Source organism: Hippopotamus amphibius, chromosome 11 (genome assembly GCF_030028045.1).
Source record: "Hippopotamus amphibius kiboko isolate mHipAmp2 chromosome 11, mHipAmp2.hap2, whole genome shotgun sequence".
NCBI lineage: Eukaryota > Metazoa > Chordata > Mammalia > Artiodactyla > Hippopotamidae > Hippopotamus > Hippopotamus amphibius.
In genome coordinates, this window is record NC_080196.1 from 32,655,371 (window position 1) to 32,678,460 (window position 23,090).

Here is a 23,090-nt window from a genome sequence, read left to right on the forward strand (position 1 = left end):
ATTCTCAAACCGAGCAGACAGGGCCAGCACTCCCAACGTTAGGAAACCTAGAAGAACACCATACCCATGAAAGGAGGAGAAAACAAAAACCTCAAAGACTGGCTTTTAAGGCAGGAAACCTCCCTAGTTTAGGCGAGCAGTCAGCCTTTGTGAGAAGAAACAGCGACCAGAGGAGCGGAAGGCAACACGCGTTCCCATCGCTCAAGGCCAGGCAGCCAGGGGTAGAGGCAAAACTTCACCAGCCCCTTGCTCTCAGTTTTAGGGGAAGAAGAGCTATGCCACTGTCACTGTCTAGGCAGGTGTATCGTTATATAATAAATATTTCTGCCAGCTGTCCCTCCACCACAAACCAAACTCTCCAAACACAATGGCCAGGCCTCCAATGGATTCACTCATCAAAGGCAGAGTTCTGTATGATGTTTCCGTTGGCACAGAATTTTTAATGTTGTAGATATCAAATCATCGTTAATCCTTAAATATATTTAAATACTGCTCTGGTGAGTATGTTCAAATCAGTGTTGAGGGAGGAGTAGGGGGAGAAGTAAACTTGTTTTAATTTAGATTTAGGAGGAAAATGCATTATTAGCCCGAATAGATAATGTGCACTGCTTTAAAATGATGCTGGTTCAACCTTCTAGATGTCCCAAGAGAGAAATAAACCAAGGTGGATTTAAACCGGGATTGACTCTGTTAAAGAAACTATCTAAGGCAATTACTAGAACATGAGCAAACAACAGTGTTGTAACAATCAAACAAGTTATCATTTGCAAATAAATTCTTTGTAATTAAGCAGTGTGCTCTTTATAAAGGGAACTGAGTGGGCGAGTTAAAAAGTTAAAACACATTCTTAGACCATGGGAAACACACGCAAATGCTTTTTGACTAAGCTCGGGATTTTTCAGTGTATTGTTTTCTTCCTCGGCTCTCCTGGGTCTGTTCTGTCTTATCTATTGTGTCCAGTGGATGAGCAGAACTTTTAGCAAAAAGTTACAGTGATGGAAAGTCAAAAAGTTATGTGGGGCTTAGCAATTTTGTGGCAAAGGCAAAAAAAGTGTAATTTGATTTTCTACTAACTGTGAAGTTCTCCTAATTGTCCCTCATAAAAATATACCCAGAGAGCAAACTTGGCAAAGAAACTATGTGAAAGTAGCACTAACTTCTTTGGGATAAATGCCTCATAGGGTCTCTGCAAACTCTATTCCCCTTTCCAATCGGAAGACAAGCACTTACTTCTCGGTTCCCGGGGTCCATCCACTGTAACTTTAATAGCTCTGTGATAGGTGGCTACTTGGGGAGGATTTGTGAAGACAGTTATGGTCAAGGTGAAACTCTTGCCTGCAGACAGAAAAGGGGAAAATCCACAGTGAATATAAAAAGACAGTATTGATGATAAAAATAGCAGTACAGATGTCCAAACTGCATTTAAGCATCTCCAAAGAGGTAACAAAACAACAAGGGTTAGGACTCCTTACTCTACTGAGAAACCCTCTGATGGCCACCTTAGGGAGTTCCTAAACTCGTTCAGTGCTAAGATCATCACCTTCACGGCAGGCCTGTGCAAGGCAGTTCCAATTGCAAAAAAAAAAAAAAAAAAAAGAGTTGCTCAGTAGCAAGAGCTATAATGAAAACAAAAACTCTGGACCACTTGAAGAGGGTTCTCTTTCCTTTCAGTTTTCTCCAACATCAGGAACACATCCAAGCAGACAATTTTAGAAGTCTTTATTTAGGATTAGGTCACGACCCCGTGAAAGAACAATAGTAAATCACTGTTGATTATGCTATTGACTTCACATGGCTTTAGCATCTCATTTGCTTAACTGCACTACAATGAGAAGATGAAAGAGGAAGCTTCTTCTGGGAATCATTTTAACAGGAGCCAGTGTCTCCCGTCCTGGCCTTAATGTGCCTGTGGTATGATGATTTCATCATTACTGGAACAAACTTTTCTCCTCCCTGCCCACCCCTTCCCTAACATACATCCTCGCTCAGCAGCAATCTTGAAATGACTCCCTGACAGTGACTTATTTTTGGCTAAATGTACATGACATCTCCCGATGTAAATATGAATGCTTGCTTTTAGCAGAGGGTGTGCTTCATTGAAATATAACAGCTGATGTTTCAAATTAATGAGCTAAAGGTGATGAATAGAGAGGAGAAAAAAGACAGGGGAAAAGTTTGGGAGCAGATTTGGATGTCTGCTTTCTCCAGAAGAAGATACCAGACTCTGTTACCCAGACTCACTGACAGTTGTAATCAGTTAGATTTGCGACGGTTAGTCATGTCAGATAGTCAAAACTGCAAACTGTTACAAGACAGGAAAAGGTGGGCGTGAAGCAGTGACTCAATAAAACATTCAGCAATCTCAGGCCAGAGCATTCATTTAGCCTGCTCCTGGGACAGATCTTTAAAAAGCTCATTTCGGTTTGCTTTGTTTTTTGGTCAGAGATTGTTTTTCCCTTTACTGAAAGCAAAGGGTATGAAATCAAAACACAAATCTTAAACAATGTGTAGCAATGCAAAGTTTAATGCAATCTTTTCAAAGCTTAATGTGGAACAGGTTATATACAAGGCTTAATGTGGAACAGGTCTTTGGCTGTCAAGTCTAGTAATTGGGTTTTCTTTTCAACCCAGACCATGCAAGTTTCTAAAGCATGTTTAAGACACATATCATTTGTTACTCTGTATATATAGTTTTAAGTCTCTTGGGCTATACTTTGGCCAAGAGAAAAAAAAAAGAAAGAGAGAAATGCAGGGTGAGGAGGGTACAGGGAATATGAATATTGATTAGAAACCTATTAAGTGCCAGTCACTTCACACACATTATCTCATTTAATCCTACCCAGTCAGGTTTATCACCCCCATTTCACAAACGAGGAAACTGAAGCCCAGAAAGTCTTGGTAATTTAACCACACAACTAATAAGTAGAAAAAATCAGAAGCTGAACCCAGGTCTTCCAGACCCTAAAATTAATGCTCTTCTTTTTAACTTTGTCAGAAAACATTTTTGGAAACTAATAGGTAATGTGTTGCTACATGTGTCCTAAACAGCTCTATCAGACCAAGAAACAAATATAAATCTACTCATGCAGTATGTCAGCCAGAATGATGAAATCAGTGATTCTTAAAGTGTCACTGATATACCGTATTTCATCCATTATACTTTGAATGTTACATGGATATAAGTAATTTAATTGTCTGGTTAGGGAGAGAATTTATTATAAACATTAAGACTAACCAGAAGAATAAGGCAGCCAGGAGTCTAAACTAGTCACAGAAAACTGAAAGTCTACACAAATGGAGATTAGAAAGTTGAACAGGAAGCCAATGGATCCAGATTAGGACCTTAAAACAATGGGAAGATCTGGAGGAGTGAACGGGCTGAACCCCTAGATTGAAAGTTAATTTACATTAAACCATAAAAAGATCCATTCTGGGTTGGATCAATGGTCTGTGAGTCAGGATTGCATTTCTAACAGTGGCTTCAAGGGCAGTGCTTGGAAGACAGCTGTCATCTGTGGCATGAAATCTTCATAAATCAAGGATGTACACATCTCAATTGTCCTTAAGGACTCTAAATAACCTGCTAGAGACACTGCCTATGAATTTATCTAAACCGGTTCTGAGAATATTGCTGTTTCAGACTTTGACAATGTACTTAGGATATTTAAAGGCATCGATGCTTCGCCCAAATTCAGGGAAACACCTTATGTAGGAACAAAAGCCAAATATAAAATTCACCCTCTAAGTATAAAGCATCTAAATGTTCAAAGCAGAACCAGTTTTCTATAAAGACTTCTTTTAAAAAAGAGGTGGGTTCGGGGGAAAGGAAATGAGTATTTAAGTCTGACTGTGGTCTTCTAAAATCAAATCCTAAGGATCAAGATGTACTTTAACAACTGAAACAAAAACCAAGGAGGTTGCTTCCACTTCCTACCGCCCCTTCAGAAGGAACACGAACATAATGTTCAAGAAACTTCCAGAAACTACCACCCAACTAGGTAGTTTGTTCTTCCCCCTAAAAACAGTGATACATTTCCTAAATCAAATGTTTATATGAGTATTCATGAGATCCTCAAAATAAAAAAAAGAATTTCCAAATCCCATTGTTTTTTACTTTCCATAATAAAAGATAAAAATGCAGGCTCTTAGTTACGGAGCTAGCACTCATTAGACAACTAATTGTAGCATCCTTAGCTTCATCTAGGAACTAGTTCTGCAATATGTCCTCAACTCATATATTTTCTGAGATACACATAGGAACTGTCATTGAAAGACAATTCCAACCTAGCCCAAGGGGCTGTCAGAAATAGTGGGGAAAGCTAAGACTATAAGCACCGACTGTGTCCTAAATTGACAAAGCACCATGCTGTACACTACAGGTGCTTAGATGTGCTTGTAAATTAAAAGCAACATGCTTGATGTCAAATGTGAGGAAGCACACCAAGAAAACTTAAGGACCAAAGTCACTTTAAATACTTCTGTTTAAAATATAAAGGAGAAAAAGGGAAAAGACAATTTAAAATAATATAAGCCAGTCCTCACTAAATGCAAGTTTCACAGATGCTCTACTTTTATTCCAAAGTACTTCCAAAAATTGTGGTCATCAGACAACCTATAATGCCAGAGTAAGTAGTGATGTGACTCCTTTATAAATTGAAAACTGTTTTTCAATTTCTGAGTTTACATTTCTACCAGTGGAAAAAAAACAAAACACAGCATTTGAGGAACTTGGTGTTTTTTTATTTTTTAATGCTACTGAAAATAGAAAATTTAAATAGCTGGGGAAAAAAATACAATGGTAGCAGCGTGTTGACCCAGACTTAAAAACCTGAGAGAAATGTAGAAGTGTGAAAATCAAAGAGGAAGCTGGAAAGAGTCTGTTAGAAAGCAGGTCAGGTACACACACAGGTTAAAGGGTTTCCTGCCACTGAAGAACTGACCCATTTTTTTTCAAAAGTGATATCTCTTATCAGTATTCTCTGTCCTTTTTTCCTCTTCATTTCAGCTTGATATTACTGTTTCCTTTCATACAACGTTCATTTCGTGATATAAAAATCTATTATTAGTGATAAATCAATTTTTCTTTCTCTCTCCACCCACTCCCCCCCCACCCCCAATCCAAGTCTCGAAGACAAGTCTGGACCAATTTCTCCATCCTGCCTCTGGCAGCAGACTGTAGCATTTCAGATCCTCCACCAAGTCCCGGCTGCTTCAAAGGAAAAATCCTACTTTCTTCAGTTAAGATCATAAGAAATATAGGGGGAGGGGGTCAGCTCTGTTTGGACATAATTACACTTCATCAAAAGAAGCTTTCTTCATCTTCCATGCGTGAAAAGTCTGCAAGCAGTTAAGTCTGTCTTTTTTTTTTAAATATAAAAATTGCTATTTGGGAAACCAGCCAAAACTCAGAAAGCCAATATAGTAAAACAGTGCACACCCTTTGTTTCTCTTTGAAGTTTCTTAAATAAATATGTTGAGGGTTTACAAAGTACACTATCACTTTGCCATAGTTTCTACTCAAATTGATCAGAGAAAAGTTATGCAGCGTCTATATAATACAAAAGCAAGATAAATGAAAACACTAGTTTGTATCTGTAAAGTAAAATGAAGTATAGCACCTGGTCTTTTAAATACTAAAATTCATTACTCTAGTTCAAAACAAAGTAATATTACATAAGGAGACAGATGCAACTCAGAGCATACAGGTAAATCATTGTGTTCAAATTTTTCTTGATTCTTACTAGAACAAAGAAATTTTAATTGTCCTGTGGGGCCTGCACCAGTAACTGAGGGAAAAAAATGAATACACACACATACACACTTCACACCTAATCAGTCGAGTGAGATAGGATGTGTCTTTTTTTTTTTTCTTTTAATGAAAGTGAACTAAACCTGATAACAGAGATAACCCCTTGAGTTTTGATTCTACCAGAGGCTCTGAGCCTCATTTTATTTCAAACCTTTCAGTAACAGTATCTCATTAGCATGCATCATTTTTTTTTAAGTTAAAAAGTACAACCTCTTGGCCCTGTTCCTAGAAAGTAAACTAAAACTACTCATCGGAAACAGCCTTGCTTTAATTTCCCTTATCAAGTTTTTACAGTGGTAATAATTTGACATCTGATCCAAACTAAAGGGCAATTATTGGACATGGTTTAAAAATTGATGCTTCTCATTTCCTAATTCAAACCTGGGCTGAAGTCACTCCATAGGTCTTTATAATTTATTTCACCCCAGTCCTAAAGTGGTCTATTTTCTCTCTTCTCATCTAAATACTTAAAATGGAAGTATTAGATTCGATCAATAAATATATGAACATAATACTTCTAACGAATGATGATTAAAAGTCTCTCTATAGAATACGTAAATAAAAACCAAAATATTGGTTTTCTTCGAGACTTTTTAAAAAACATTAACCCCATTTAGGAAACAGCTATGAAAACCCTAAAAGGGATTATTTTCTGTTTTATGATCTTTTTAAGGATTCCTAATATTTGAATGGGAGTGTGGATGGTGGAGACTCTTAAATACTGTGGAAATATTTAGAGTCCTGATCATCCATCTGTCTAGGCAATTCTACATAGTCATTTTAACATAAGTAACACAGTTCCATGTATTCAAATGAAAAGCCTCCTGTAAAAAAGCATGATTTTTAAATAGGTTCTTATAAGAGTAAATTAAATCCTGCAGAGGTAACATATGTGATAAGTGAAGACCATTACGCTCGCTGTCCTTGCTACAACTTAGAGCAAAATTGATATTACCAGGAAATTGATCCAATGCATTCCCTTTTCTTTGCCCTTTGCCACTGAATGTACTCAGTTATTCGGCTCCTCATAACTCAGAACTTGAACCTCCAACTGTTCTTCCCGCCACCTTATATGCTCACACCCAGTGAAATTAGGGACTGGTTCTTCTGAAAACATTGTTTGAATTTTCAGTATCATAAAACAAATGAAAAAGGCCTGAGTACTCACAAAAACACTCAACCTCATCTGGACGTATTTAAAGAAAACCTTCAGTAATTCTGTTCAGTAGAAGGTGCTGATTTGTATACAGACGAGCCTACATTTCATCATAGCATCCTAATGTGTTTATTCCATTATCCATGTTAAAAATCAGAGACCTACCTCGTCCACTCCGGCCCACAAATCTCAGATCATTGAACCTTGCTACTTGGTTTTTCATAACAGCAGAGGCATTCCGGAGCTCCGCAGAATAATTTTCATCGTTGCCTGCCATGACAGTAACCACAGTCCCATCTGGTACCTCTCCAAGGGCTACCACCTACAAAAAACAGGAAACACAGCAGCAATAATGGCACATCAGAAAAGCTTAAAAACCAAGAATATAGTCTCATCATAAATGATGCATCTTATCAGGACTTGGTGCTCTAGTCCAGTCATGGCAGACAGGAATGAGGCACCTGCATAAGGGTTCAGATGCCACTTCAAACAGACCAATGTTTCAGGGTCCACCCATTTCAAGGGCAGGCAAAAGTTTCCTTCATTTGTTGTTGGATTCTTCACAGAATGCATGTACGTTTTTATTAAATCCCCATGTTAAGTTGTCCATAGGAATTATGCCACAGAAGGAAAGCTGACGCCCCATCTGCAGATTGCATCGTACATATTAAGGCACTGCCTGTCTGCAGCCTGGAGCGCCCTGAGGTGTGGTCTCATCCAGATCATAGGCCAAAAAAAAAAAAGGAAGTCTGGTCAGCTCTATGGGAGAAGACATTTAGGGGAAATCTTTCAGTTCCTGGCTGTGGGGAAGCCTAAATATAGTGTGGTACCCAGAACTACATTTCATTCCCTACTTTGAGCTAGATAATCAGCTTTCAGTCACACTGCAAAGAATTCTTGAATGCCCACTCTGCAGTAGGACCCAGTGGAATATACAAAGCCATCAAGAAGCCTGCAGTCTAGGTACAGGATAAAGATATAGAACAGGCTGAAAATGACCACGCACAAATAAGTGGCGTAGACAGAAAATACACCCTTAAGCCAAACTTCTGTCTTGTCCCATCTGCCATCTTGGAATGACATACTTGCCTCCTTAATCTTCAACAGTTAACCTGTAGCCGACTGACTCAGGAAAATCAGGATCCAGAATCATCAGTCTTTGAGGCTAATAAACATTTTCACCGCTGCAAGGCGAGGGATCACACTTTTAACCCGGGTCGGCTAACTTGCAAATGGGTGCCTCTGATTACCATGGAGCCCGGAAGAGAATGTCCGCGCAGAGTTTTTGCTGTCATATATAAAACACACTATTCTTAATTCATTACCAAGCCCCTGCCCCTTGATAACATCCTTTCTCTCAACTAACTTCCAGGATCCTATAACATTCAGATGATTTCCATCTCTTCCTCGTTCCACTTCCAGATGCCCTTGTGGTGACTAAGCCACAACTCCGGCTACAGTAGCCCCAGTACCCTCCAATGACAATACACATGTGTGTGTGCCTGTCTGGCAAATATTACCCTCATCCTTCTGCTACTCCCTCTTTTGTCAAGATGTCCCTAAGGCAAACCTAAGCATTTAATTCCATGCTCCCAATCCAATTTGTATGTAACTTTCATTAAAGCAGATTTCTTACAATGTGATGAAACAAACACTATCACTGCACTTTAAAGCTGCATTTCCCCCACCCTTGAACTCCACCCTAATATCCCTCCACAATAACCACTGATCAAGCCAGGGAAACAACCAAACAAACAAACTTGTCAATATTTTTTTCATCCTTACTCTTCTCTTAGGCTGTTTCTCAGTTCCACTCCTTCTTTGGCACTTTGCTATTCAGTTTAAAATCTTAGAGCTGTCCTTAAATTACAGAAACCACTTCCACAGCATCCCACTGTACTCAAATGATCCCCATTTCAATGTACATATAGGAATGACCCATCTATGCTAGCCCAAAGCTATGAGACTCCCTCTTAGGATCCCAGGTTATATTAGACTAGAAATTACATGAGGCAAGGGTCTTCATCTATTTTGTCCACCACTATACACTCAGCTCCCAAAACAGTGCCTGGCACATAGAGTAAATGTTTAAGAAATATTTTTGAAATAAATAAGTGAAAGAGCTCCATAAAGAGCATCACTTCCCACCACCAACAGTCCATGAGAGAACCAGTTAAAGGTTTAGTCAGCATCCCCAGCTAGCGGCAACATGCCCTTGCTCCAAACTAGTCTTCAGACAACTTTTTCCGTCCCAGAGAAGAGGGAATCATGCCCACTATCTTTTACCCGGAATATACCGTTACTCTATACAATCTGAGAAGTCTCCCAGGTCAAGGGTAAATCCCTTGAGAACATGACTTCCTTCCTGCATACTTGATCTAGTGCCTCAAGTGGCTGCTGAACATAGGTAACGCTGTACCCTGATGGGGGCAATGTAGTTTTCAACTTTTTGAATTCACAATGCCAAAAATGTGCACATTTGAAAAATACTGAAATATACTGAGAAAGCTATGTTTGCCAGTATTCATCTGAATGTTTGACATTTTTTACACTCAGCATATTGTGTTTTAACACCTGCTGTGTGGCTTTCTATGTCAAAGTAAATATGGAACCAGTAAGTGTATTAATGAAGGCAGAAAAGTTGTACTATTTAGAAGAGAATGAATGCACCAAAAATCAAGAGGCCCCACTTTTCCCCCACCTCTGTTACATATCTGCTATGATCTCAAGTAACTTCATCTCCTGAAACTACAGTTTTCCAATATAAATTGGAAATAGTTTTTTTCAAAGTCTGTACAATGTAGAAGATACTATATAAGTATAGAGTATAATTATAATGATGCACTTTTTGTAAGATGAGCAGGCTAACTTCTGTTCCAAGTCAGCTGTGTGCTAAACACAGACTTTTACTTATAAGCATCCTTAAAGGGTTCAGTTGAATATGTAATTCTTTACTTCATGTCCTGAGATGTTTTCTTGGTGTTGTTGAGAAATATAGGAGAACTGCTGAAGGGTTTCACTCCAGGATGGCTAAATTTCTGAAAAAAAAGTGAAGAAATTTGCCCTAATATAAAGATTTTTAAGAGCTCTGGGACATTATTATTTTACTGCATATTTTTAACATAATGGATTTTTTTTTAGTTAGAAGAAAAGGAAAATTGATTCAATATGGGAAAATATGAAAGAAAAGATCCCTAACAGTGAAATACATAAATCCACTTTTCTTTGCTTATGTAGTATAACAATGGCCATATTAAATTTTGGTATGTTTTACATATTACATTTAATAACAAAACAAATAGGTCATCACAATCTGTGAGTCTTCTATAAGGCTTACAACTTGGCCTGGAAAAAAAAAAAAAGCTAACTAACAAGATATAGTGACAACTTTTCCTGTTATGGCTGAATTCTATTTTAATAGCTAAATATATTGGCTTTTTTCTGCTGTTCACTCTACCAAATCAGATTGCCTAATGTTTTTCTGAGGAAAAAAGCAGGGATAAGGAATAATGTATTTGACTTTATATCAATCAGAAGTGTAATTATATGTTTGAGAGTTTAAAAAAAAAGTAGATCTCTGAAGCTAAAAAGTTTCCCTTGGAGATTCTCAACTATGTTTATCTAAAAGAAACCCAAAAGAATCAAGAAATTTTTACACATTTCATCTGTACCAAACCCAAGCAATGGAAAACATTTTAAGGGACAGAGAGCAGCTCAAAAATCACCCTTTAACTAGTTAGGAGTTAGCACACATTAAAATTTGTTTCCACGCTACCCAGTACAAAAAGTTGTCCTGCAGAGAATAATTTGTGATGCAACTGTAACAATTACTTTTCTAGGTGCTTTTAAAATACAAAATCTACAAATTCAAGAACCTTCAAGGAGAAGAGGGAAGTAATTTTGTGTCCTGACATTTTAGAATAGAGAAACAAGTTCCTTTATTTAGTGAACCTCACTATCACTAGCTTTTAAATCATATGATACGGAGCTTGAGCAAAATAAAGTAAAAGAATACTTGACTCTAGAAATGGTATTGAGAATTTTTATGAGACTCCCTATGACTAAATCTGTGAGTTACTCTGAAAGAGGAGCAATGGAGAATTAACTCAGGCCCTTAAAATTGTTTTTGTGGTCTTATTATAGGGAAATTTAAATTGCCTATGACATTTCCACGTACAGAAGTCTAGTCTTCACTAATCAATTACTCTTACAGACCAGTATCACTGGGCACATTGTACTTGCAGCAAAACTGAAGTATAATTATTCTCCAAGATAGAATCTGGTCAAATCTTTCTTTGGAATAAAAAGAAAGGTAAGGGAGTAATTGCAAAAAAGGAAGTTTTATTCCTATAGTAATTATTTAAAGATAACTTTAACTAGGAAAAACTTTCACAAGTATCACAGTAACTTTTTAGAATCTAACCTAGAATTTAGAAAAACCTCATTGAAATGTAGAGAAAAGAGTAAATACGATATAAAATATCACTTCATAATCTTAAAAATATGTCAAAGCGAAACTTGACAGAAATTATTTCAATTTAACCCAGAAATTTATGAGCCATGTATCAAGCTGGTTTAGACCATCTAACAATGGATATTCTGGAATTTTGAAAAGATACAAACAGCAGTGCCAATGGGGAGAAAATAATGAATGGTATTTTACCATGCCTGTTTTCAAATATAAGTTTTCTAAAATTTTTTGAGTATTTATTTTCCATCTAAAATTATTTGTTTCCTTTACCTTAGCAGTACGTTTTACATACTCAATCCTAAAATTTTTAATTTTAAATTAATTTTATTGCAGTTAAAGGCATAACACAAAATGTGTCTGCCTTTACCTAATTTGAGATCTATTACGATTTACATAATTTTGCACAGCAACTCAGTAGGTTTAGCAATGTTTTAACAAGTTTAATAACCTGTTTTTCTTTGTTTAGGTATAATTACATTCAGAAAGACACAAACATAAAATCTGATCATTAAACGTAAGGAAAATACAACTCATTATGTCCAATAGTTATTAGCTACATACTTGCTTAGGAAGAGAAAAATGGCCAATGATGTCGAAAAAATTATTTTCAAATAGAAATTGCTCCATCATTTTGAAACCCTACTTATGACAAATACTGAAAGGTATCATTAAACATGCAGAATTAACTACGAGCAATAAATCATATATCTAAAAATTTTCTTTCTTTAACATTGCCAGAAAAACATATGATACTGGTAACTATATAGACCAGTGCTCACTAACTTAAAGCAGTGCAGTAGTCTTACACTACTTTTAGCTTTAAAATATACATCTGGACTTAAAACTTCTGCACAGTGTTTCAGCTTGAAGCTATTTAAAGCAACTGAGTTATGAACCCTGAACACCAGGCTTCAGGGTGGAAATGCTGACAGACCCCTAACTTACAAGGGTGCTACTGGATGCATGGCAAACATGTTGTCTCCACTACTTCTACCTGACCATTATTAACCAATGAGCTGAATTTGCGTATTGCTTTTTCATCACTACAATTACCTAGGACAGAAAGGGCCTGGGATCCTCTAATAGTATGCCTTAACTATTTTAAGCTTTCAGTGAGATACACCTGAGAGAAATGTTAAAAATATTTATTTCCATTTCCTTGACACCTGGGAGGACTGAACATTTCAAAACTGCAGAACTTTGTTAAAAATATAACGCTAATAAACAACTTGGTGTATTTTAAAGTATACAAGTTGTTTTTGCCCTTTTACATGGCAGAGTATAGATGAATTAAGTACTCTCGTATAATCCCAAAACAAGATCAGATGGACGACTCCAATACAATGATGTGTCTTAATATAATACATTGTCAATATCATTTTGAAGCGCTGTATTAAGTTAACATATCAAAACACAGTCTACTGAATTCATTTCTGACTCTCTACATTGCGGAGCTCAGGGTCACAGACATAAAATATGGGCTCAATAAATATTATATTGATTTGAATACCAGACTTCTCGACAATTAAGTTCTGTATCAAATATATTTACCTGTCGGCTATCTACCCAACAACACTATAATTTACTTTGTACATAGCTCTAAATATGATACCAAATTGCTGTCACCACTTTTAAAACTGAGACTTCTTATTACTTCATCTTTGCAGATGTATTTGATTATGTTGCAAGAGTCTAGAACGTCTACGGCTCGCAGGCTTTTATCTCGAAAGTAAGGTAAAAAGAGGTTGTTTTTGTCAACATTCAGATGAAAACAACAAAAAATTGTCAAAATCTGGATGTTCCAGATATCTACACATCTTTTTCAACAGAAACAAAATTTCTGTACTGAGTGGATCTCAGCTGTCGCCTGCTATTTGAATTTTGTTAAAGGCAGGTATGAGGGATGGAAAAACATGAAAGTCAAGTTTTAGGTTAACTCAATTTACCTTTCAATTAATATGAATTAAAACATTCAGTTTAATGTGGCCATGTGTTATCTATGGTTTTGCTTACTGGTTAAAAGTAAAATTAATCTGTAATTAAAAAGAAACATGATGAATAGCAGAGAAAGCAATTTATTTTCAAAATAATTTGAGAAGAGTGGTGGTGAGGAAACCGAAAGATAGCCAAAATATCTGAGAATAGCTCAAACTAAACTGCATTCCATCTTTATGCCAACGACATCCTTTCTATCCAAAATATTAACGCTCAGAATCAACTCAGCACCATAAATGTAAGACCCGTTTAGCAAAACAAACGGAATGTAGAATATCCGACATCTAAATCTCTTTAAAAATGTGGGCACCTATCCTTAATTTTTTCATATCCTAACTTGTGACATTTTATATATAAAATATGTATTTATTTGTATTATTTGCTGTTTTCGTCCAGGTTTTTTTGTGTGTGTTTTTAGAGGTTTTTGGAGGGGGCGGTGGAAACAAATTTCCACTCTCACATAAAGCCAATTATAAAATTCTGGGCCCTTGGACAATAAATCGTAAAAGATATCTCTCGCGAAAATTTCTACGATTCGCCTATATTCTGAACTTTTCATATTTCAAGGAAAAAAAGCTTACCCTACAAAATGGGTGGTTTATAAAAGGAGAAATGGGACGGTTAAAACACACACACATTTCTTGAGCCAACTGCAAAATGAAACTTGCCTCAGAATGCAACATCCCCTTTTCCATAACAATTCATTCTGATTTCTGTTCTGATATAAAACACAGCGAGATAACCAGCTCTAGCTGACCTGGACTCCTCTTTCTTTCCACCCCACCCACACACGGAATGCGAACTGGTGCGGGGCGGGGGGTCAACGACTGGGAACCGCCAGCGGCCCGTGGGAGTTTGGCCCCAGGGTCCACAAGGGAGGAACTAGCAGGATTCCGCCCTCTCCCCCCTCCACTCCCCCCACTCCCCCCAAGGCCTGGCTTACCCTGCTCTCCACAAGCCCAGAACCCGGGGGACCCAGGCCCACCTTCGCGGGTTCAGAGGCTAGACAGGGCCGGAAAGCATCTTCCCAGGAACGCTCCAGCCCCAATCTGCCCCACCGCCCCCTCCACCCCAGGCGCCTGCTCCCGAGAGGGAGCGTGGCCCTGAACCCCATCTCCCCAGCAACCTGGGGAGCTCCCAGCCCTGGGGGCTCCGCGATGGGACGAGGACTGCCCGGGGGACCCCGATCGCATTACAGAGAGACTCCGGCCCCTACACCCTCAACCTGCCGAGCCGCCGCCCGCCACTCTGGCTGGGGACACCCGCCCTCAAACTAACGGGCCGGACGGGCGGAGGAGGCCGCGGGGCGCGCGGAGGGCGCGCTCCAGCCCCGGGGTTACTCCCTCGGCGCCCAGGTCACGGGCCCCAGCCTCCCACGACCTCTTAGAAGCGGGAGGGATCTTTGGGGTGTGAGACTTTAATAGTAAGAATAAGGCGAACCGCACGATGTCACCTCAGTTTCCAAGGCGGGCGAGCCGAAGCCATGTCACAGGTTTCCCTTCTCCCTCCCAGGCGCGGCGAGGCGGGGAGCGGGTCCCGGTGAAGAGGCGGCCCGAGCCCCCGCCCCCTCCACGGGCCCGAGCCGCCGTGCACTTGAGGGTCCGGCGCCCGGGACGCCCGGGCTTCCCCGCCTCGGGGCGCGCGGCGACCCCGGCGGCCCCGCCTTCCTCCCGGGAGCGGGAAGGGGCGCGGGTCTGCGGGCGGGGAAAAACGCCCCCGTCCCGTCCGCCCCTCACCCGCTCTCCGAGTCCCCAGGTTCGCCCGGGACCCTCTCGGACACCGCCAATGCGGCCCTCGCCCCGCAGCCAGCAGCCGGCCCCCGGCGCCCCGCCCCAGGGCGCGAACGCCCGGCGCCGGCCCCCCACAGACACCGGCCCGCGAGCCCGGGAGAGGCCGGGACCGCCGAGGCACAAGCGGGTCAGAGAAGGGGGCGCCGAGACGGGCGGAGGGAGTTCGGCTGGGAGGGGGCGCGCGCAGAGTCCCGGGGAGGGGCGGCGCGGCGGCCCGCGCTGCGGGCCCGGCCGGGATGCCGGGGAGGGGGACGTGGGAGTCCCGGGGGGAGAACGCCCCGGGACCGGGGAGTGGGGGCGGGGTGGAGCACGTCCCGGCGGCGGCGCCGAGAGTGGGCCCCCGGGGGCTCCTGGGGGAGGGGAGGCCGCTCCGAGGAGTGGGTCGGGACGTCGGCCGGGAGGCTCCAGGGGTGATGAACCGATAAAGGGACCAAGGGCTGAGGTGGTGGCTACGGGCACAGGTGGGAGAGGAAGGGATCTGCTCGGGGTCACTAAGCCCCGAGGCTGCTGTGGGATCCGGAGGAAGAGGGCCGGATGGGGGTCCCTCGGGTCAGAGCCACCGAAGTAGGAGCCTTGCACGCCGTCCGGGTAGGAGCTCCGGCCCCCGTGGGCTTGGAGACGCCGCCGGGCAGGTCCCTCGGCGCCCGGCCGGGGGCGGGGGGCGGCCGCAGCTTCTTACCTTGAAGGCCACGGGCAGGGTCTTGTTGCAACGCCAGTGCGAGGGCAGCACGGAGCACAGGAAGTTCGGGCTGTCGGTGCGGACGAGCTCGGCCGGGTGGTCAGCGATGATCTCCACCATGGTGCGGTTGTCGTGCGGCGGCCGCAACCGGGGCACAGCGGCCGCCGCTGCCGCCGCCGCCGCCGCTGCCGCCGCCGCCGCCTCCTGCTGCTGCTGCTGCTGCTGTTGCTGCTGCTGCTGCTGTTGCTGCTGCTGCTGCTGCTGCTGCTGTTGCGCAGCCACCACCGGGCTCACGTCGCTCATCTTGCCGGGCTGCAGGCTGCTGGAGGGGGGGCTGAAGCGCCGGCTGGTGCTCGGATCTACGGGAATACGCATCACAACAGCCACAAGTTAGCGAAGTGGCCGGGGGAGGGGGAGGAGGGTGGAAATGAGGGGCGAGGAGGAGGAAACTGGGGGGGGTGGAGGCGAGACGGGGGAAAGGGGCTGGAGGTGATGGGGCTGAGGAGGTGAGAAATCAAGTTCGATGAAGCCGACTGCCGGGCGGAGTCTGACGGGAGCCAGCGGTGGCGGTGCGGAGGAATCGGGTTGGCGGGGTGGGGAGACCCGGGAGGCGCAGATCTTGCCGGAGCCTTTGGAACACCCGGGGTGGCAGCTGCGAACGGGCACCGGGATGCGTTTGGCCCGGGGAGGCGGGAGGCTTCACGTTGCAGCAGCTTGGAGTGGGGTCCCTTGGGGCACCGCGTCCTGGGTGCGCTGGCGCCCCCTCCCAGTTCGAGTCCGGCGTCGGAGCCGAGTGGGTTCAGCAGTCCAGCCCCGAAGCCAGCATCGCCGCGCGCTGCCCGCCACCGCCGCTCCGCGCCGCGCACAGCGACCCAGCTGCAGGCGTCCGCGCCGCCGCCCGCCCGCCCGCCCGCCGCTGCCGCTGCCGCCGCCGCCGCCGCCTCCTCCGCGGCGGCCGCCGCTCCCCCCGCGCCGGCTGCACACTCAGATTCCTCCCGCGGCGGCTGCCAGCCAGGCTCCCCGGCGCGGCTCCTTCCTTTCCTTTCTCCTCTTCTCGCCCTCTCCCCGCCACCTCCTCGCATCCACTCCCTCCTGCTCTTTGCAAGGCTCCCCTGACCCTCGCGCTCCGAGGTGCCAGGAGGTAAGTCGCGGGCAGCGGATCTCGGGGCAACGGCTCTCGAGCCTGCGAATCGCAGCCGCTGCCGCCGCCCGCCGGCCGCGAGAAGGAGCCCCCGGGCCGCCGCGCGCAGCTTCGGAAGCCGAGAGAGGCGGCCCCGGTCCAGGGGGATCGCGCCTGGTCGCGTCCTCTTGCTGCTCCCCCCCTCCCCCCAAGACAAGGAACCCCCTCTTGGTCCGAGGAGGTTGAAGCTGAGACGCCAGAGAGCCGCCGGCTGAACTGACTGTCGTTATTTTTCGTTGTAACTTCAGGAGAGGAGGAAGGAAAATTCTTGAGCGTCTGTGCTGACTTCTCAGCACTCTTCACCCTTCCCCCACCCTACTACCCCCCCCCCCACACACCCCCCGCCGGAGCGGCTCCCGAGGGAGAAAAAGATTTTGCAGGGTTTGGGTGTTTCTTTTTTTTCTTTTTTTTAAGTGACACAAAAAATTGGGGTGGAGGGGACACTTGTCAAAATAGCTTTTAGAAACTCAAGTGGGTGGGCTGGACACTTTTTTCTTCTATATTCAAACTTGTCATTCCTAGAGAACCAGGATGAGTTTTTTAAGGACTGGAAAACTGTCAGCTTGATGATTAAAATAAGTTGCAAAAACCCTCGCTGGGGGAAAACCCCAGCAGTTTTCCACGAATCTAATCTTTTATTGTCTATTCTGCATCTAACACTAGGTCTAATGTCTTAACTTTCTCCCCCACCGCTCCCGGGGAAAAAAATAAAAATACAAAATAAAATATTGAAAATGCTTCAATGGCTATTTATTTATGTATTTATTTCCCAATGTGGGTTTAAAAAGCGACTTTGGATCCCCCAAAAAGTTGTGGTCAAGAGGATGAAGGAGCGCAGAAAAAAAGCGGCAGTTTTACCTAAAATGTGGTTTTTGGAGGCTGGGATTTCTAATGATTAGGTTTTTGTGGTTTATATAGACACGACTCTGGCTAAGGCGATCATTACGCTGATGAGAGTCAGAAGCACGTGGGTGTCTCCGACCAGCCTCAAACTCTGAGCCTTCAAAACAAATAAAACAATGTGCGGCGCCCGCAGAAGCCGGGAAATCCGCTTGAGGCTATTGCACCCCTAAGATGGGGGCACCGGGCCGTTTCCCCTCCTCGCAGTGTACTGCTAAGTTCCTTGCTGTCAGTCTCCTTTAAACCTCGCAAAGCTTGAAAATGTGTCTGCAAAAAGAACCATCAGTTGCCAACGTTTCAAAGATTCCTAACAGGGTAGCTGACATTACACAGTAATAAGTGATTTTATAAAAGAAATTAAAAGTTCTAGTGCCTCCTCTTCGGAGTATTCAGGAAGAAACATAGTTGAGTCATCACTCATCGCACCCCCCACCCCATCGTATTTAAGTCAGTTCGCCGACCCATTAATCCGCGTTTTTATTGCTCAGCGCAAACGCCTCTCTCACCCTGGTAGCGACCTGCCACGACCCTCCCTCCCGGTTTTTAAAGCATCGCTTCCACTCTCCCAGCAGGCGCTTGGGGGTCTGCCTTTGAAGGGGCCTGGAAGAGCTTCGAGAGCGTGGGGGCGCGGAAGAGGGGACCTGGTGCCTGTCAAGCACTCGGGAGCCTATTTCAAGCGCAAGATGAACTTGGAGAGCTGTAGTTGCGTGGCTTGGGGACCGGGATTGCCCTCTAAAGAGATGCTCCCTTTACTGAGTGGCTTCCAACCTTGGGAGCGGAGGTGGGGGCGGCGGTGGCTAGGCGAGCGCACTCGCGGGGGTAAGGGTGGGGTTCAGGGGACACTGCTGTCTTTCCTCTTTGGGGCCTTATTTTTTTAACCTTCCCTTTCCTTATCCACAACTCCAAGCCTCCCTCGTCCGACTTTCCCTTCCCTACTTTTCTCTCCACGTTCCCGCCTCTCCCGCAGACACGAGCCTCCTCGCCGCGCCCATCCCGCCTCCTTGGCCTTCCCACGGCCGCCTGCCACCCTGGATGATTCATTCTGCATCACCCACGGGGACACCCCCTTTCCAACCTGCTCCTCGCCCCCGGCCTACTGGCCTCGGAGCCCGGGTGCCCCCGGGATGCGAGAACCCCCTTGTTCCGACCGACTGGATGCGCAGCGAGGAACCGAGCTGTCTCCTGCGCCTGTGATTTTTAATTATCTTTTCGGTCACAGGGGAGAGCTCTAACCCCGGGCACAGCCGCGCCGCCGGCGCGCACCAGGGTCGGGTCTGCCCCAGCCGCACGCGGCCGACTAGCGAAGGGAAGGCAGATTCACCCTTCAAAAAAAAAAAGAGAGAGAGAGAGACCAGACTGCCTGCGTTAATTTCCTACCTTACACCCCCCCCTCCCCGCCTCCCCACTTAGTCACACGCTCACACATTCCCACACTGACACATATATGCACATATACATATACACATACACAACTCACAAGGCGGTTTTTTTTTTGGGGGGGGGGGTGGTCTTTTAGCGGGACAATTTTATTCCGGGCACTTTGCAATTCAGTCTATCAAAGATCTCTGGTTTGTTTTGTTGCGTTTTTGAATGTGTAGGGGCTGCAGAGGAGGAGAGAAGTTATCGGAAGCTGATTATTTCTGTGGTCAGAGGGAGATAAAAATTCAGTAACTACCGTAGTCGGTGCTATGCCGCCTTCTCTGGGGTTGTCCTTCTCCCTGGAAATCCACAGAACCGGGAACTACCAGAAAATGTGGTGACGCTAAGTAACAGTCAGTATTTCAAATATGGGCGACCAGACGGGCTTTTCTGAATAAGAACTTCTAGGGCAGTTGAATTTAAGTAATCATCTTGGGGGCTTTTCCTCTTTCTTCCTCCATTGCTGTTTTGTCTGTTCTTTGTTTTACTTGGTGGATAGCAAAATATACAGGCCTCAACGTTTGGGTGCTCTGACTGGGGATTTTAGGGGCGATTTCATCAATGGTGAATTATTTATTTTAATAAATCATATCCGGTAATTCAGCTTTATAGCCGTCCTTGGACATCCTCCCTCCATTTCACATTTCAGTGGAGCTAATATAAGCAACTCTTGAAAGTTACTAGTCTTGGATCCCTTAAAATATCCTACAGTTATTTATAATGTGGAAATGAAATTTTCCACTGAATACCCTAACAGCGTTTCAGGTATCTGGCACAGTGGATTTTCAGGCTCCTTTCAAAAATATCCTCTTGCTGAACATTCACACTTTCAACTGGAGCTGACGGAGCCTGGAACTGATGATGTCTTGGCTCAGAGTGTTACACTTAAAGGAAGAAAACATTTTTACAGACCCCTAAACTGAACCTCTCCTGGTAATAGTAGGCACAGAAGGAAATGGTGAAATTTTACATATGTGTATTTTGTGCTATAGTTTGCATGATCTCACTCCTGGGCTTAGATTTTTTTTTTCTACCCCAGAATGTTCAGAACAAATCACCCACTAGATTCCTCTTCAGAAGTATGCCTCTTTTCTGTTGTATGTTATGGCATGAAAAGACACACACACACATTTTTCTGAACATGTGGCTATTCCGGAAAATACAGGCATAATTTTCCCTTCCATCTCCTTTAACGTTTGAATAACTGTTTAGTAACAACACCTGGAAATTCTGACTTTCCAGACAAAGAAAATGAGATGTGAAACAGTCAAATTACTTATCTAGTCAAAGAACTGAACTCCCAAAACTGGCTTCTTTCATTCAGATTTCATTTTTAACTGCTAAATTATTTTATAGATACATTCTCATGGTGAAAAGTGAAAAAGTCACTGTAAAATTGTAAAATAGTTTTCAATGGGCCAGCTAATGAAGTGGGGCAACTTTTCAGACGTACAGTGAAAAATCATGGACATATCAGTGATCACTAAAGTTTTGAATGGTTTTATGGGAAAACTTTATAAACAGAACCATCTTTAGAGAGTTTTCCCTTGGACCATGATTGAATGAAAGTCACAGAGCCTTTGTAGAAGTAGCACTGCCACTAGACCGAGTTGTCACACTACAGCCCATAGGACATTTCTGGCCTGATGCCTGTTTTTGTATAACCCACAAGTTAAGGATGGTTTTGCATTTTCAAATAGTTGGGAAAAAATTAAAAGAATAATATTCATGACGCATGAACCTGATATAAATTCAAATGTCAGTGCCCACAAAGTTTTATTGGAACACAGCTCTATTCATTTAATTATGTATTGTCTGTAACTGCCTTTGCCTAAAACAGCAGAACTGTGTAGTTGTAAAAAGGACTGCATGGCCTGCAAAGCCTAAAATGTTTAATACCTAGGTTTTTTTCACAGAAAAATTTGCCAGTCCCTGCCCTGAAGAGAAAAGGATGCAGGATTCTGCTGGAATGGGACATCAGAAAGGAGTAGCTATTTCAGAAGATAGAAGGATGGAATGTGTATCCGATCCAAATTAGTTCTCTAAAAGTCAAAAATGCTTCATTTAACTTATTCCTTTTTGTATAAAATGTTAATCAGACTAATATTTTTCACTTAATCATTTTGGATGGGCCAAAACGAAGATCAGAGAATGAGGAATCAGCGCCTTCACATGAGCTCTTCAGGCACCCTTGTCTTACACATCACTGTGTCAGCATCTTCCAATATCCTTCAGAGTGGGAGCACATTAACAGCATAGATGAGAAAAGAGTAAAGAAATGTCCAAGCAGTCTGGACTTGAAAAAATATACGTATGGCTTGCATAGGTTTATTCCATCTGTTTTACAGCTGATGACACAAGAACCATAAATGAGCTTACCAAGAATTTTCTGGTGTACAAGATTTTCACAATTCCTATATATACTTTCAAGACAGTTAGCTTAATAACTTACGTGATCCCAAAGCTCTCTAACATATTTTTTTCATTTTAATTTTTTATACAGTTCAATCCTGTGTGATTTGTTATAAGCTCACTCAATTTTTCCCTTTGTCAATGGACCTATAATAATTTGCATGGCTGTAACAAGAGACCAAGTGTTTGTAGTCCGAGGGCTTAGCATCATAAACCTTTCCTTGTTGTTCCAGTTAGCATTGCCATGGGCCATTTTCAGGCATTTACAAGAGGGTACAGCATTGTCGTGAAAAGGCTGACACTCGCCGTATGATCCTCCACATTTATGGAGCACCTGTCTAACTGTACTTCAGGAGTGATGCTGACTAGAGTGGCACGTGTGTTTGACGATAATATCAACTTACTAAACAACACCCTCTTTACCTCAGGCGATCAATGTAATTTCTAAAAAGAATCTCATTTATTACCCAGGAGTCAGAGAAATAAAACTCATTTTCTTAAATCAGCCCTTTGGTATGTTGGTGTTGGTAATTGTTCTATGTTGGTGGCAGTGATCTCCGAGAAGTAGTGGAATATTATATGTAAAAGTTTACAGAGGTCTGTGATAAAGCACCTAAGAACACCCTAAGGAAAGGTTTCCTGTAGTAATTTAAACCATTCTTCATTGATGTGCTTGCATTTTACCTTCGCGGCACCAAGGCAGGCGGCTATCCAATTTTAATAGCACTGTCCACACTTCTAAAGTTTCACTATAGACTTTGGGATGGTGGCCTGAACCATTTGTCGCCTCTCTCCAATTTGCCATCAGGGTGATAAATGTAAATCAAAATAGTCAGTCCATATAACAAAGTACAAAGTCAGCATGTGCACCGTCTGAGAAATCTGAATTACCAACTAGAGAGGTAGGAAAACTAGAAGAGGAAAAAAAGAACAGAATAGCAATAATCCAACTTGGATCTCTTAGCTGCAATCCTAGGGGATACCAATTCCCAGTCACCATCATGCTTTGTTCCTCTGTATTTCATAGTCAGAAACTCTTCCTCTGGTGTTTTCCCCCAGGATTTCCTGAACTAGACTTTTCTCAAAGAAAGTACTTTCTTTTTCCCATCTAGCTATGATCAAGTTTGATAAGCCATGATTTTTTATCTTCTTTAACTTCAAATGATTCCCCTGAATTATCTTTTTTTCAGGTGGGATTTGTTAATCACACTCCTATAAGTCACAGTTTTTCTCCAGATCATTTTTCTTCCCTAGGGGTGCCAGTTATCAATTTATTACC

At 43.2% G+C, this 23,090-nt stretch overlaps 1 protein-coding gene across 3 annotated transcripts in view; it reads right to left on the reverse strand.

Moving 5' to 3' along the window:
• The window catches only part of RUNX2 (RUNX family transcription factor 2), a 120,698-nt gene extending 104,298 nt beyond the window's left edge, over positions 1–16,400 (reverse strand). For all 3 annotated transcript variants that reach the window (XM_057699370.1, XM_057699369.1, XM_057699367.1), the window contains exons 1-3: positions 15,901–16,400; positions 7,131–7,287; positions 1,231–1,335 (exon numbers count right to left, since the gene is read on the reverse strand). In XM_057699370.1, coding sequence (XP_057555353.1) covers positions 1,231–1,335; positions 7,131–7,287; positions 15,901–16,275 — 637 coding nt within the window. In that variant the 5' untranslated portion in view covers positions 16,276–16,400. The remainder of the gene's footprint in view (positions 1–1,230; positions 1,336–7,130; positions 7,288–15,900) is intronic.
• Positions 16,401–23,090: the final 6,690 nt, after the last annotated feature.